The following is a 17,740-nucleotide window of genomic DNA, read 5'->3' as shown; positions in this document are numbered from 1 at the left end:
AATGATGTACTCCTTTGAAGCCCTGTGCAAGTCAGTTGGCTTAATGAATACTTTTTTGTTCATTAGTATTTTCATTTGCTTTTTGGACATTGTGTTGAGCCTATAACATTTAAGACTTATGCATTGTTTTCAATTATGAGAATGTGTTAGACGTTACTAGGCTTCTTAAGAAGATAGAATTCTTAATGCTATTTTAACCAAAAAAATTGAAGTTGAAAATATTTTTTTCTTTAAGATTCTTTGAGATTTTTAAAGAAAATTAAGAATTAAGGGCATTTCAAGAAGAATTTTTAACAAGTCTTTTCTAAATTATAAATGTAATATATAAAATAGCTAAAACAATATGAAATGTATTCAGTAGATTTTAAAGCCTGCCCGTTGTAAAGGTTTACATATACTTGCAGACTTTCCCTTGTAGTTATATAAATACATGTATATGTTTGAATATACATGATTTTTTAAATGAAATTATATCATATTATACAAATTATAATTTTCTTTTTTTCACTTAATTTATTGTGGCCATCCTTCCATAACAGGATATGTTGATCTTTCTCCTTCTTTAAGGGTAAGATAATATTCTGTTGCTTGGATGCACCACAGTTTATTTTACCAATGGCTTATTGAAGGATTTTTACGTTATTTCCAATTTTTTTGATATCACAAATAATGCTGTAGTTCATATCCATGTATATCTATAACTTTTCTTGCTTGTGCAAGTATCTTCATAGGACAGATTCCTAGAAAGTTATATTGCTGGGTCAGAGGATATTTTTGCATTCAAAATTTTGATCGCTTTTATCAAAGTGGTCCCTCAAGTTTATGCCAGTATACATTCCTATCAACAGCTTTCCTCAGTCTTCTTTTGGTCAATTTCATAGTTTGTGTTCATTCAATATTATCAATAAGTTGTGCGGTAGCTCTTTATAAATGATATAAATTCATTGGGTGTTAATTTTTCCAGTTTTTATTTTGCCTTAACTTTATTTATGGTGTCTTTAATTATATAGAAATTTTTATTGGAATTAAAAATGTTTAATATCACATTTACTAATTTTTTACTTTATAGCTTTTGTGATTTGGTCTCATGCTTAGAAAAACCTCCTCTACATCAGCAATAGAAAAATACTACATAGTATAATAGTACTTTTCAGATTTCATTTAAGTCTACCTGGTATTTATTTTTGTAAATGGTGTGAATTTGAGATCTTACCTAATTTTCAAATAACCAGTTTCTGAACAATATTTATGAAATAAGCCCTCCTATATCCACTGATTTGAAATGTCACCTTTATCATATATTGAATTCACAGGTGATCTAAGTTCTTTTTTTGTTTGCCGCTATTACATATGCTTGATAAAATTATCTTTTTTCTTTGCAAGTATCATACTATCATACTGTTGTAATTGAATAGCATCACAATATATTTTTTATCTTATTGGGCAAGTTTCCCTTTTTTTTGTTCTATAAAATTTTATTGACTGTTTCTCATTTTCAGCAGTAACAGGTGGTGATATTATCAACAAAATTTTGTTGCAGTAGTCACTGATTCCTCACTGAATCTAGAGAAAAAGATTTATTGGCAACTTAGACTTACCATATTGTGAGTTCTGTAAGGACAGGAACTATGTCTTATTCCTTTCTGTCCCCCTAGTGTCTGGCACATCATAAGCACATAACAAATACTAAATATGAGAATTAATTTATTTTAATTTACACTCTTGCCCCAGAAAATGGTTCTAGGTGGCTATTCAATCAAAGGAAGAAACTGTTGGATTGTTTGTTTTAATATTACAGAATAGCCCCTTCATTAGTACTGAAAATAGATAGGATCCTATACTAGAGATCTTATGATGTGATTGTACTTTGATAGAAATCTCATTCATTCATTACAGTAAGCATCATGTTAAGTTAACATTTGGAGTTAGGTAGAGGATAAATTAGTATTATGTGCACTGTAAAGATGAAAAGACTAAAACATAGGTGTTATGCAATGGCCTTTTGACATTAGTGACAAAATTGAAATATCAGCTTTGCATATGGAGATTATGCCATTTTGGCTTAGAGAATAGTGTTTAGAAATGTAATTACAGTTTACACATTTATGCTTTTTCTTTCCCTGAACTGATTGATGCACACTGAAGGAATTGGCAAATTGTCAACTGCTGATGGTAAAGCCTTTGCAGATCCTGAGGTACTCCGAAGACTGACATCTTCAGTAAGTTGTGCACTGGATGAAGCTGCTGCTGCACTGACACGGATGAGAGCGGAAAACAGCCACAATGCGGGACAAGTAGACACGTATGTGTTTAATGACTTCTGCTGGGTATTCAATTCAATATCTGGTTTTCATTTCTGAGGAAGTTACTTATTCTAAAGGTTATAGTAGGAAACTCTAAACTGACTGCCTGAGTAATAATAAATGAAATGGGTTGTTTATGCAATAATCTAGGTCCGTGTTACTCAAATATGGTCCATGGACTAGCAGCGTCAGCATCATAGAAATTCAGAATTTCAGACCCCATCTTGGATCTATTGAATCAGAATCTACCTTTGAACAAGAAACATTGGCTATTTGTATGCACATTAAAGTTTGAGATTCACTGATTTTGTTAGTCATTCTGCAGTAAAAATTTTACTTAGATTTTTACCTTCTATTTCATCTAGTCACCTCACTGTTATCAAATAAAATTCTAAGACATAGGATTATATCCCAAATGTCTTTGGGAATCATTACATTAGTTTAAAAAATTGTGCATCTAATGCTGTATAAAGTTTATTTAAAATTTAATATGAGAGTATATTAGGACATTTTGAAAGATAAAAATGATGGCTGTTTTCATATTTATTTATTGCCTTTCTGGCTTGGTTCACATACATGAAAAATTAGTATTGCAAACAAATATTCAAATAATTTTCTTCTTACCATATCAGATTTTTCTATATATGACTAACTGTATATATTTAACGTAACTCGTTGTCATAGGACCTTGAGTCTTTCTTTGTTGGTTTTGTTTTCAGTCGCAGTCTGGCGGAAGCTTGTTCAGATGGGGATGTGAATGCTGTTCGTAAATTGCTAGATGAAGGCAGAAGTGTAAATGAACATACAGAAGAAGGAGAAAGCCTGCTGTGTTTGGCTTGTTCAGCTGGGTATTATGAATTAGCACAAGTAAGCAGAAATAATCTTTAGTGATCAAAATTGTGGAAGGGTTTTGATGTTTTGTTTATTATTATCATTAATAAGAGAAATTATCATTAGAAGCCAAGGTCTTTCCTTTTTGGCAGTAGGTAAAATAGAAACTGATACATAATTAATTTTTGTTGTCTGTACATGCAACTTGGCATGGTCCGTTTTTTTCTGCCGCTTACTCAAAAATAGTCCTAATGAATAAGGAAAACATAGAAATAATAATAATATTTTAAACTTGCCTTTAGAAATAATATACAAGTATAATGAAAGATATTGATTTATTTTTATTTCATCTAGATTATCCCAATTCTTTTAGTTTTGTTTTTTTTTTTTCCTGTTAGAGCAATCTTGGGAAATAGCCATGTGTTTACCAGTTAGTTTGTGTCTTGTGAGTATAGTTTTGCTGTTCTCTTGCTAAATAATCCTGAGCATAACACTAATTCTTTGACAGGAGCAGTTAAATTGTATAATTGGATGGTTAATGTGATTACCTACTTTACTTAAAGATTACTATGTAATGGTATTGTAAAATATAACATCTAACCAGGTGTTTTGAGCAGTGAACATCATTGGCATATTTTCCCAAAAGGTGATTATTTTTTATTTTTCCTTGCCTCCACTCTAAAAGAATATCTTCCCAGATTCAATATATTCTTTAGAAGTAATGTTAATAGTAAGAATTGACAGTTTCTCTCTGTGTGCATATGTGTTTTAAAGGTATTGCTTGCTATGCATGCTAATGTTGAAGACAGAGGGAATAAAGGAGATATAACCCCCCTAATGGCAGCATCCAGTGGAGGTTATTTAGATATTGTGAAATTATTACTTCTTCATGATGCAGATGTCAACTCCCAGTCTGCAACAGGTATGTAGAAAATGATGTGTTAATTTTAGGAAAACAAATTGATATAAATAACTATAACCTGAGAGATAAAAATTTGATTCCTAGGGAAAACTGGTTGTAAACATACAGAAAAATCATAGCCCTTGTTTAGAATCTGTGAGTAAAATATAGATTAATTTGATATCTTTAAAAGTCTTTGAAACACTCTTACATTCTGTTTGGTCAAGATTGACAGTTTTGGGCTTCCCTGGTGGCGTAGTGGTTGAGAGTCCGCCTGCCGATGCAGGGGACACGGGTTCATGCCCTGGTCCGGGAGGATCCCATATGCCTAGGAGCGGCTGGGCCCGTGGGCCATGGCCGCTGGGCCTGCGCGTCCGGAGCCTGTGCTCTGCAACGGGAGCGGCCGCGGCGGTGAGAGGCCCGCGTACTGCAAAAAAAAAAAAAAAGAGTGACAGTTTTTTTGCTGGGGGCAATTTCTTTTTTGCCACAATATATATAATGTACAAAGAGGCAAATTTATGAACTGTATCTTTCACAATTCTTTATCTCATTTAAATACAACTCCCTTATATAGATTAACCTGAGAGTCAAAACCCTATAGAGTTTTTTCTGTCAGGTGTACAGAATGCATTTACTAATAAGATATTCTGCTGCAGCATGAAAGCTACTCTAGTAAGGTTCTTTATAAGCCTCGGTCATATGTCTTCAGTTATAGCTGTACATTTAGTAATGAGATTCCTTGGATTTAGTGAGGAAAGCACATGGCTTAAAATACAGTTTCAATAATGAAAGCATATCAGTCTTCCATACCATTAAGTATATATTAAATGTAGCCTAATTTATTTTTTAAATGACCATGACTTCTTAAAAAGGATTATAGGTTACTTTGCTGACCACCTTGTCTAGGTCCTAGTAATATTAATATCCTCCATGTCTGAGACTGTTAAACAGTTGAATTCTGAACAAATTGGGTTTGAAATGATAGTTTTCTTGCTGAACCTTTAAAACAGTCTTATTCAATCTCACACTGTTGGATGGTTAAACCATCTCCCTACTCCCTTTAATAAATAAGAGTCCTCAAAACAAAATCAGGAAAGGAATAAGTGGCAAATCAGGGAATAATGACCTTTTAAATAAATTTTTATTTTGAAGGAATTATGCTGAGAGGGATTTATATCTGTCTCCCTGGGTCTCATAAATGTAGACTAAATGAATAAATGTGTAAAGATAAAGGAGAGGTAAAAGAAAATTAAGAAATGAATGTACATAGAAAGAAAATGTTAAGTGTTTCTAAGTTGTACTGTGTTGAAAGAAAAAGCAATAACTTTGAGTGGTACATTAAAATATTTTATATGAAAATATGTTGGAAATAATTTTTCAAGATGGCACTTAATCTTATTTTACAAGCTAAGGAAATATGGAGAGAGGTAAATTGGTTTGTTTATAATAAGCCTTTTAATTAGTGAAAAAATTAAGATGATGCTTCTAACCAATACAACAAAAAAATGAGATAGTAGTTCTAGTGGTTTATGTAAGGTAATTGAAGAGATAGAACTAGAGCAGTAGTATAATCGTAATTATATCAGTTTTATCATAATTTTTAATTTCTTTTTGTTCTTTTTTAGGAAACACTGCACTAACTTATGCCTGTGCTGGAGGATTTGTTGACATTGTGAAAGTGCTACTTAATGAAGGCGCAAATATAGAAGATCATAATGAAAATGGACATACCCCCTTAATGGAAGCAGCCAGTGCAGGTCATGTGGAAGTTGCAAGAGTTCTTCTAGATCATGGGGCAGGCATCAACACTCATTCTAACGAATTCAAAGAAAGTGCTCTTACACTTGCATGCTACAAAGGTACTCTATAAATATATATATGTTTATAGGGTCTTTTTCATAGCAACTTTGAATATTTAAATATTTGAATATTGAGTATTTGAGTTAATTTTATATTTCTTACACTTTCCCTGTGCTATAAAATTATCTAGCTTCTAAGAGATTATATAGAAAGTCCATTTTAGCATGTATTTCCTAAAGTATAGTTTCATAGTATATGTTTTTTTATTATTTTAATTCAAATTTATTCAACTAGCTATAAGGTCAACCAAAACTCTTAGCACAGACTTAGAGGGTTTCCATTCTTTAATAACTTTTGTTTTATATGATTTTTCCAACCTTTATTTTAAAAATAATACACACTCAAATAATAATAATCACACTTGATATAGAAAACCTGAAAAACACAGAATAGTGTAAAGAAGTTTTACAATGACATGTAATGCTACCATCTAAAGATTTAAAAAGCATGTAAACAATATTTTAGTATATTTACTTCTAGTTTGTTTTTTAAGTATGTTTATAAACAAATATATATACACTTGACTCTTACAACATGGTTTTGAACTGCACAGGTTCACTTACATACAGACTTTTTTCAGTAAGTGTGTACTATAGTACTAAACAATCCAAAGTTGATTGAATCCTCAGATGTGGAACTATAATCAAAGATGGTAGCTAGGGCTCCAGCAATCCATATTCTAGGAAGGATGAAGAGGGTAAGGGCAAAATGAGGAATGCCTTCCAACTTAGTAAGCTACCTTTAAGGAATCTTCCTAGAAGTTCTGCCTTATAAGTCCCTTTTACATCTCATTGGCTACACATAGTAGCAAGGGAGGCTGGAAAATGTAGTCTTTTAGTCAGGCATGTTGCCACTGAGATGAAATCGGGAGTTCTGTTATTAAGGAAAAATGAGAGAATGTATATTGGGTAGGAAACTAGCAATCTCTGCCAAATACATCAAATGGATGCACCATAATTGCCTATTGTTGGACACTTGCATTGTTCCCAGTTTTTCACTATTATTAAAAACACTGTGATAACATCCTTGTGCAGACATCTTTGCCTAATCTCTGATTATTTCCTTAGGATAAATTCCTGGAAGTGGAATTGCTGGGTCAAAGGGTATGGACATTTTTAAGGCTTTTGATACATATTGCCAAATTGCCTTCTAGAAAGGTTGAACCAATTTACACTCCCACCAGCAGTGTTTGAGAGTGCCCTTTACCCCACCCTACACCCTCACCAACACTGGGTATTATTCTTTTTAATATTTGCCATTTTGATAGTAAAAAATGGTGTCTTATTTTAATTTGCAATTTTTTTATAGGAAGGTTTAATATTTTTTTCATCAGTTTAATATTCATTTTCACTTCTTTTTTTGAATTACCATTTCATGTCGTTCATCCATTTTTCTACTGGAGTGTTTGTCTTTTTCTTATTGACTATTATAGGGCTTTTTATATACTAAATGTATCAAGAGGGTTGAAATTATTTTGAATGGAGTTTTCTCTGCCTGCTCATTGCCACAGTGAGTTTATGGTTATTATTTTAAAGCTTTTTTTCTGAAAAATATGATCCAAACATACTTTACCTGGCATTCTATTTGATTTCAGTGTTTTGATTTATATTTTATACAGAGTAAATCAAAGAATAAGTATTATTACTTTATTGCTTTACTTGAATTAATGTGCTTTGAACTAATTCAGTCTTTAAAACCTAGATAAGACCTTGACGAGAGCCTGCTTATTATTTTGGATTGGCTTTGTAAAATTGTCATTGATTTCTTTATTGAACACAAAATAAGTTCTCTTGTAAATTTTTGTATAGACACCTGAAAGAAAAAGATTCCCTATTTTAATACTTATATATTAAATCGATAGTTCTTGAGAAATATAGTTTTAAAATTTGTGTTCTTTTTTTTAAAGGCCATTTGGATATGGTTCGCTTTCTGCTTGATGCTGGTGCAGATCAAGAGCACAAAACAGATGAGATGCACACTGCCTTAATGGAGGCTTGCATGGTAATTTTAAATTGCACTCACATGAGATTTTATGGGAAGAAAGGGTCATATGTGTTTCAACCTTTGGGAATTATTGGTATTCTTTTGGAAAAATCATTATTATGAGATGGTAAAGATCTTGAAAATTTTGTACATTATCAGAGAGGGAAGGGGGAGTTTACGATGTTTTGTTTATCTTTTGATAGTAAATCTGTTAATGTAAGAAATCATACAAAAGGCAGGCTTGGCTATGTCATTTTCAACACACTGATGTACTTTTATTTTCTTCCCAATTCTTTCATTATGGTAAAATACACATATCATAAAATTTACCATGTTAACCATTTTTGAGAGTTATTAAGTATATGCATAATGCTGTGCAACCATCACTACCATCCATTTTCGGAACTCTTTTCATCTTTATAAAACTGAAACTCTGTTTCCATTAAACAGCAACTTTCCATTCCCCACTTCTTCCTATTCCTTGTGATCACCATTCCACTTTCTATCTCTATCATTTTGACTACATTAAGTGCCTCATATAAGTGGAATCATACAATATTTGTCTTTTTGTGACTGACTTATTTCAGTTAGCATGATGTCCTCAGGTTCATCCGTGTTGTAGCATGTCAGAATTTCCTTTGTTTTTTAAGGCTACATAATATTTTATTGTATGTACCACATTTTGCTTATCCATTTATCCACTGATGGACACTTGCATCGCCTCCATGCTTTAGCTATTGTGAATAATGCTGCTGTGAACACGGGTGTATAAATATCTGTTTGAGTCCTGTTTTCAGTTCTTTTGGATATATACCCAAAAGCGAGACGCCTTGATCATATGGTAATTCTGTTTTTAATGTTTTGAGGAACCACCACCATACTGTTTTCCACAGCAGGTGTACCATTTTATGTTCCCACCAGTAGTGTACGAGGGTTCCATTTTCTCCACATCCTCACCAACACTTGTTATTTTCTGGGTGTTTTGGGTTTTTTTTAACTTAATTTTTATTTTTTTGGCTGCGATGGGTCTTTGTTGCTGCGCGCGGGCTTTCTCTAGTTGAGCTGAGCGGGGGCTACTCTTCATTGTGGTGCGCAGGCTTCTCATTGTGGTGGCTTCTCTTGTTGCAAAGCACGGGCTCTAGGCACATGGGCTTCAGTAGTTGTGGCACATGGACTCAGTAGTTGTGGCTCGTGGGCTCTAGAGCGCAGGCTCAGTAGTTGTAGTGCATGGGCTTAGTTGCTCCGCAGCGTGTGGGATCTTTCCGGACCAGAGCTCGAACCCATGTCCCCTGCATTTTAAGGCAGATTCTTATCCACTGTGCCACCAGGGAAGTCTCTTTCTTTCTTTTTTTTTTTCTGATAGTTATCATCCTTATGTTTATAGTTTTGATTTTCATTTTCCTCACTGTAGGTTTTATTTGCATTTCCCTAATGATTAGTGATATTGAGCATCTTTTCATGTGCTTATTGGCCATTTGTATATATTCTGGAGAAATGTCTATTCAAGTCATTTGCCCATTTTTTAATTAGCCTGTTTTTTGTTGATGAGTTTTAGGAGTTCTTTATATATTCTGGATATTAATCCCTTATCAGATACATGATAAATATTTTCTCCCATTCTGTGGGTTGCCCTTTTACTCTGTTGATAGAGTGCCCTTTTGTGCACAAAGTTGTTTGTTTTTTTGTTTTTCTTTTTCAAAAGTTTTTAATTTAAGTTCAGTTTATCTATTTTTGTTGTTGTTGTTGCCTGCGCCTTTGATGTCATATCCAAGAAATCATTGCCAAATCCAATATCATGAAGCATTAGTTCTGTGTTTTCTTCTAAGAGTTTTATAGTTTTAGCTCTTATATTTAGGTCTTTGATCCATTTTGAGTTAATTTTTGTATATGATGTTAGTTAAGGGTTAAATTTCATTCTTTTGCATGTGGATATCCAGTTTTGCCAGCATCAGTGTGGAAAAGACTGACTTTTCCCATTTGAATCGTCTTGACACTTGCCAAAAATCATCTCACCAATCATTTGACCCAGGTTTATTTTTGGGCTCTATTCTATTCCATTGGTCTGTATGTTTGTCTTTAAGCCAGGATGACAAAGTTGTGATTATTGTAGCTTTGTATAAGTTTTGACATCAGGAAGTGTGAGTCCTCCAGCTTTATTTTTATTTTTCAAGATTGTTTTGGCTATTCAGGGCTTCTTTAAATTGCATATGAATTTTAAGATGGTCCTTTCTATTTCTGCAAAAAACTCCATTGGGCTTTGATAGAGATTACATTGAATCTGTAGATTGCTTTGGGTAGTACTGACATCTTTTTTTTGCGGGGGGTTGCCTGTGTTGGGCCTCGTTGCTGTGCACAGGCTTTCTCTAGTTGCGGTGAGTGGGGACTACTCTTCATTGTGGTGCGTGGGCTTCTCATCGTGGAGGCTTCTCTTGTTGCAGAGCACGGGCTCTAGGCGCATGGGCTTCAGTAGCTGTGGCACATGGGCTCAGTAGTTTTTTTTAAATGGAACTTATACAATTTTAAAAAATTAATTAATTAATTTGGCTGCATTGGGTCTTAGTTGCGCAAGTGGGCTCTTCGCTGTGGTGTGTGGTCTTCTGTCTAGTTGGGCGGGCTTAGTAGTTGCGGTACATGGGCTTAGTTGCCTTGCAGCATGTGGGGTCTTAGGTCCCTGACCAGGGATCAAACCCACATCCTCTGCATTGGGAGGCAGATTCTTAACCACTGGACCACCAGGGAAGTCCCAATCATGTGTTTTTTTTCCCTTATTCTGTTAATGTGGTATATTACATCAATCAGTTTTCGTATGTTGATCCATCCTTGAACTCCAGGAGTAAATCCCACTTGGTCATGGTGTATAATCCTTTTAATATGAGTTTAAGTCTTACCTCCTCTTTAATTTTGGGGGGAAGAATTTGAGAAGGATTGGAGCTAATTCTTCCTTAAGTGTTTAGTAGAATTCACCAGTGAAGCTATCAGGTCCAGGGGTTTTCTTTGTTGGGAGACTTTTTATTATTGATTCAGTCTCCTTACTAGATATATGTCTGTTTACATTTTTTACTTGTTTGTGATGTAGCCTTGGTAGGTTTTGTGTTTCTAGGAATTTGTCCATTTCATCAAGGTTATTCAATTTGTTGGTATACAGTTGTTCATAGTTCTCTTTTATAATCCTTTCTAGTTCTATACTATCAGTAGTAATATCCCCTCTTTCATTTCTGATTTTAGTAATTTGAGTCTTCTTTTTCTTAGTTCTTCTAGCTTTGTTGATTTTGTTGATCTTTTTAAAGAAGGAGTTATTGGTTTCATTGATTTTTCTCTCTTGTTTTTTAGTCTTTATTTTATCTCTGCACTAATCTTTATTATTTCCTTCCTTCTGCTAGTTTTGGTTTAGTTTGTTCTTTTTTTTGTTTCTTTAATTGGTTTCTGGTTTGTATGATTTCTTAACCTGATTCTAGATTTAACACAATTATGATTGGGTATGTTTTTGGAAAAGGACAGTAACATGTAACCCTAAAGTAATGTATTTAGCTTTAGAGTTATTACTGATAAAACTCTAATTTTGGAGGTAACAGACATCTTTCTAAAGTTTTTGTAGCTTCATATTAAAACCTTATAAAGTAAATTGACTAGTATAATCTATGGATAACCTAGAATGCATTTATTTGCTTCTTTCCAGGATAACCTAGAATTAGATATATCATGCAAGCATTTTGTATCAAAGAGAAATATTACCTTTAATGCTCTCAACATAAAATCTTTAGGTTAGAACCTTAAGTCAGTCTCTTTATTTCATAACTGAAAGAACTGAGAAACAAAGAAATTGGGTAATCTTTTCCCAAAACATGCAGAGTTAGATAGTTAGATAGCAGATGTTGGAGTCCTGGGCACACCACAATCAATTGTGTAGGTTGTGCAACAGTATGTGGTAGCCCTTTCTAAGTCTAGGTCTTCTTTTTTCAGCTGAGTGTTTTTGCCACTAACGTTACCCTGACCCTTATTTAAACCAAATTTTAAAAATAAGAATATTTGTTAGAAAAATCATAGAAAAAATTTTGACACTAAACGTGAAATATTTTACATATGCCAATAATTTTTTACTAACAGTTGCAAAATCTATTTAATGTAAATTTTCTGTTGATAGCACAAATTTTCAAAATAAACATGTTTCAAAGGATATTACTTAGCAAATATATTCTTTTGTTGATAAAACAGTGCTGGATTCCAAAAATGTATCCAACATATTTGGTCATAGATCAGTCCAGGAACCATTTTTCTTCTACATCTGTAAGCACTTAGATATCATAGATATATGTATATCTACGAAGCATACATCAAATTCAAAGAAATCAGAGCAATCTGAGTTTTTAAGACAGGTTTAATGACAAGAAAATTACGTGGAAGTACAAATGTTTTTTGATATGTGATTAAGTAAAGCACATTTTTGCCTGTGTTACTTCCAATTGTATATTACTGCATAACAAATCACTCAAAACATAGTGGCTTAATACAAGGGCCATGCATTATTTTTTATGATTCTGTGGGTTGATTGGATGGTTATTCTCTTTCTTTTCTTTTTTTTTAAAATTTATTTATTCATTTATTTCTTTTTGGCTATGTTGGGTCTTTGTTGCTGTGTACGGGCTATCTCTAGTTGCAGGGTGAGTTGGGGCTACTCTTTGTTGCGGTGCCAGGGCTTCTCATTGCAGTGGCTTCTCTTGTTGCAGAGCAGGGCTCTAGGCGTTCAGGCCTCAGTAGTTGTGGCTCGCGGGCTGTAGAGCGCAGGCTAAGTAGTTGTGGTTCATGGGCTTAGTTGCTCTGTGGCATGTGTCCCCTGCATTGGCAGGCGGATTCCCAACCACCGCGCCACCAGGGAAGTCCCCGAATTTTAAAATTAATTTTTATTGGAGTATATGTTATTCTCTTTCAATGTGTTGTTTAGTTTTAAACGTTTGAATGTTTGAAAATTTTCCTGTTGTCTGTTAATGATTTCTACTTTGATTACATTCTGATCAGAGAACACACTGTATGATTTGAGTTCTTTAATTCTTGAGGTTTGATTACCATGAGTAAAATAGATAGCTAGCGGGAACATGCTATAGAGCACAGGAAGCTCAGCTCAGTGCTCTGTGATGACCTAGATGGGTGGGATGGGTGGTGGGGGTGGTAGGGAGGTCTAAGAGGAAGGGGATATATGTATACATATAGCTGATTCACTTCATTGTACAGCAGAAACTAACACAGCATTGTAAAGCAGTTACACTCCAATAGAAAAAAAAGAAAGTAAACACCATAAAAAAAATTCTTGAGGTTTATTTTATAGTCAGGATGTGCATATATATTCCATGGGCATTTGAAAAGAATGAATATTCTGCTTTTGGTCAGTGGAGTGTTTTATTAAGACCTGTTGACAGATGGTGGAGTTCTTCTACATCCTTTCTGAATTTCTGTCTTAGCTGTTCTAACAGTTGTTGAGAGGGGGTGTTGAAATCTCCCAACTATGCTTGTGGATTTGTCTATTTCTTCTTCTAGTTGCTTCACTTTTCCCCCACATTTTGGAGCTTTGTTGTTTTGGTACCTGCCCTTTTTTTTTTTTCCCTCATCCATTTTCTCAATTTTTTCCCTGTATTTTTTTTTGATATATCTAGTAGTTATTTTGAAGTTCTTTTCTTCTGACTACTATATTTGATTCACTTCTGGGTCAACTTTTATTATTTTATATCTTGATGATCAGTTACTTTTTCTTGCCCCTTAATATGTCTAGTAATTTTTTTTGTAATCCATATGCTGTGGATGATCCGTTTTCAAGGCCCTGGATTATCCTGTATTCCTTTTAAGCCTGTTAAATTCTGTTCTAGCAGGCAGTTAAATTACCAGTGAATCACCCTGATCCTATTGAGGCTTAATTCAGCATCACTTTTACTCCTAGGTCCTTACTCTTTGGTCGTAAAAATGTTCACTCTTTGTTTAGGATATATTTCCTTGGGCCATGGTTTGGAAGATGCCCAAAGAGAAAAAGTTAGAGTGAATGGAGGCTAAACAATACACTACTAAATAAACAAGAGATCACTGAAGAAATCAAAGAGGAAATCAAAAAATACCTAGAAACAAATGACACTGAAAACACGACAACCCAAAACCTATAGGATGCAGCAAAAGCAGTTCTAAGAGGGAAGTTTATAGCAATGCAATCCTACCTCAAGAAACAAGAAACATCTAAAATAAACAACCTAAACTTACACCTAAAGCAGTTAGAGAAAGAGAATAAAAAAACCCCAAAGTTAGCAGAAGGAAAGAAATCATAAAGATCAGATCAGAAATGAAGGAAACAATAGCAAAGATCAATAAAACTAAAACCTGGTTCTTTGAGAAGATAAACAAAATTGATAAACCATTAGCCAGACTCATGAAGAAAAAAAGGGAGAAGACTCAAATCAACAGAATTAGAAATGAAAAAGGAGAAGGAACAACTGGCACTGAAGAAATACAATGGATCATGAGAGATTACTACAAGCAACTATATGCCAATAAAATGGACAACCTGGAAGAAATGGACACATTCTTAGAAGAGTACAGCCTACTGAGACTGAACCAGGAAGAAATAGAAAATATAAACAGACCAATCACAAGCACTGAAATTGAGACTGTGATTAAAAATCTTCCAGCAAACAAAAGCCCAGGACCAGATGGCTTCACAGGCAAATTCTATCAAACATTTTGAGAAGAGCTAACACCTATCCTTCTCAACCTCTTCCAAAATATAGCAGAGGGAGGAACACTCCCAAACTCATTCTACAAGACCACCATCACCCTGATACCAAAACCAGACAAAGATGTCACAAAGGAAGAAAACTATACGCCAATATCGCTGATGAACATAGATGCAAAAATCCTCAACAAAATACTAGCAAACAGAATCCAACAGCACGTTAAAAGGATCATACACCATGATCAAGTGAGGTTTATCCCAGGAATGCAAGGATTCTTCAATATGTGCAAATCAATCAATGTGACACACCATATTAACAAATTGAAGGATAAAAACCATATGATCATCTGAATAGATGCAGAAAAAACTTTTGACAAAATTCAACACCCATTTATGATAAAAACCCTGCAGATAGAAGGCATAGAGGGAACTTACCTCAACATAATAAAGGCCATATATGACAAACCCACAGCCAACATCATTCTCAATGGTGAAAAACTGAAACCATTTTCACTAAGATCAGGAACAAGACAAGGTTGCCCACTCTCACCACTATTAGTCAACATAGTTGAATCCAAATCGGAAAAGAAGTAAAGCTGTCACTGTTTGCAGATGACATGATACTATACATAGAGAATCCTAAAGACTCTATCAGAAAACTACTAGAGCTAATCAATGAATTTGGTAAAGTAGCAGGATACAAAATTAATGCACAAAAATCTCTTGCATTCCTATACACTAATGATGAAAAATCTGAAAGAGAAATTAAGGAAACACTCCCATTTGCCATTGCAACAAAAAGAATGAAATACCTAGGAATAAACCTACCTAAGGAGACAAAAGACCTGTATGCAGAAAACTATGAGACACTGATGAAAGAAATTAAAGATGATACAAACAGATGGAGAGATATACCATGTTCTTGGATTGGAAGAATCAACATTGTAAAAATGACTGTACTACCCAAAGCAATCTATAGATTCAATGCAATCCCTATCAGACTACCAATGGCATCTTTCACAGAACTAGAACAAAAAATTTCACAATTTGTATGGAAACACAAAAGACCCCAAATAGCCAAAGCAATCCTGAGAAAGAAAAACGGAGCTGGAGGAATCAGGCTCCCTTACTTCAGACTATACTACAAAGCTACAGTAATACAGACAGTATGGTACTGGCACAAAAACAGAAATATAGATCAATGGAACAGGATAGAAAGCCCAGAGATAAGCCCACACACATATGGTCACCTTACCTTTGATAAAGGAGGCAAGAATATACAGTGGAGAAAAGACAGCCTCTTCAATAAGTGGTGCTGGGAAAACTGGACAGCTACATGTAAAAGAATGAAATTAGAACACTTCCTAACACCATACACAAAAATAAACCCAAAATGGATTAAAGACCTAAATGTAAGGCCAGACACTATAAAACTCTTAGAGGAAAACATAGGCAGAGCACTCTATGATATAAATCACAGCAAGATCCTTGTAGACCCACCTCCTAGAGAAATGGAAATAAAAATAAACAAATGGGACCTAATGAAACTTAAAAGCTTTTGCATAGCAAAGGAAACCATAAACAAGACCAAAAGACAACCCTCAGAATGGGAGAAAATATTTGCAAATGAAGCAACTGACAAAGGATTAATCTCCAAAATTTACAAGCAGCTCATGCAGCTCAATATCAAAAAAACAAACAACCCAATCCAAAAATGGGCAGAAGGCCTAGATAGACACTTCTCCAAAGAAGATATACAGATAGCCAACAAACACATGAAAGGATGCTCAACATCACTAATCATTAGAGAAATGCAAATGAAAACTACAATGAGATATCACCTCACATCAGTCAGAATGGCCATCATAAAAAATCTGCAAACAATAAATGCTGGAGAGGGTGTGGAGAAAAGGGAACCCTCTTGCACTGTTGGTGGGAATGTAAATTGATACAGCCACTATGGAGGTTCCTTAAAAAACTACAAATAGAACTATCATATGACCCAGCAATCCTACTACTGGGCATATACCCTGAGAAAACCATAATTCAAAAAGAGTCATGGGGCTTCCCTGGTGGCGCAGTGGTTGGGAGTCCACCTGCTGATGCAGGGGACACGGGTTCGTGCCCTGGTCTGGAAAGATCCCTCATGCCACGGAGCGGCTGGGCCCGTGAGCCATGGCTACTGAGCCTGTGTGTCCGGAGCCTGTGCTCCGCAACAGGAGAGGCCACAACAGTGAGAGGCCCGCGTACAGCAAAAAAAAAAAAAAAAAAAAATCATGTATCACAGTGTTCATTGCAGCTTTGTTTACAATAGCTAGGACATGGAATCAACCTAAGTGTCCATCGACAGGTGAAATGGATAAAGAAGATGTGGCACATACATACAATTGAATATTGCTCAGCCATAAAAAGAAACAAAATTGAGTTATTTGTAGTGACGTGGATGGACCTAGAGTCTGTAATACAGAGTGAAGTACGTCAGAAAGAGAAAAACAAATACCATATGCTAACACATATATATGGACTCTAAAAAAAAATTGTTCTGAAGAACCTAGGGGCAGGACAGGAGTAAAGATGCAGACGTAGAGAATGGACTTGAGGACACGGGGGGGAGGAAGGGTAAGCTGGGACGAAGTGAGAGAGTGGCATGGACTTATATATACTACCAAATGTAAAATAGATAGCTAGTGGGAAGCAGCCGCATAGTACAGGGAGATCAGCTCAGTGCTTTGTGACCACGTAGAGGGGTGGGATAGGGAGGGTGGGAGGGAGAAGCAAGAGGGAGGAGGTATGAAGGCATATGTATATGTATAGCTGATTCACTTTGTTGTAAAGCAGAAACTGGTGCACCATTGTAAAGCAATTATACTCCAATAAAGATGCTAAAAATATATATATATATTTTATTTAAAAAAAAATGGGAGCATCTCAAATGCTCCCTTCTTTAAGTTATCATAACCCTAGCCCTAGCTTGGTTGCTGTCCAGTGCCTCCAGTTGTTTTATCTTTTTTCCCCAATTTTTATAGTTGTTTATGATAGAGAGTAAGTCCAATCCCAGCTACTGCTCAAAGGCTAAGACTAAAGTCTTAGAATTTAAAAAATTTCTAATAATGATATTAGGCCTTTAAGAGTGGATTATTCTTCTTTTAATTTCTT

At 34.7% G+C, this 17,740-nt stretch overlaps 1 protein-coding gene across 14 annotated transcripts in view; it reads left to right on the top strand.

Annotated features, from left to right (window-relative positions):
- ANKHD1 (ankyrin repeat and KH domain containing 1) overlaps positions 1-17,740 on the top strand; it is a 123,442-nt gene that overhangs the window by 25,005 nt on the left and 80,697 nt on the right. For all 14 annotated transcript variants that reach the window (XR_004477137.2, XR_004477136.2, XR_004477135.2 and 11 more), the window contains exons 3-7: positions 2,146-2,302; positions 3,023-3,170; positions 3,909-4,056; positions 5,661-5,894; positions 7,802-7,896. Coding sequence is in view for 10 of the 14 variants with exons in the window: in XM_033406634.2 (XP_033262525.1) it covers positions 2,146-2,302; positions 3,023-3,170; positions 3,909-4,056; positions 5,661-5,894; positions 7,802-7,896 (782 nt within the window). In the remaining 4 variants the exon portion in view is untranslated. The remainder of the gene's footprint in view (positions 1-2,145; positions 2,303-3,022; positions 3,171-3,908; positions 4,057-5,660; positions 5,895-7,801; positions 7,897-17,740) is intronic.

This window comes from Orcinus orca, chromosome 3, assembly GCF_937001465.1.
Source record: "Orcinus orca chromosome 3, mOrcOrc1.1, whole genome shotgun sequence".
Classification (NCBI taxonomy): domain Eukaryota; kingdom Metazoa; phylum Chordata; class Mammalia; order Artiodactyla; family Delphinidae; genus Orcinus; species Orcinus orca.
This window is presented reverse-complemented; position numbering and strand designations above follow the sequence as displayed.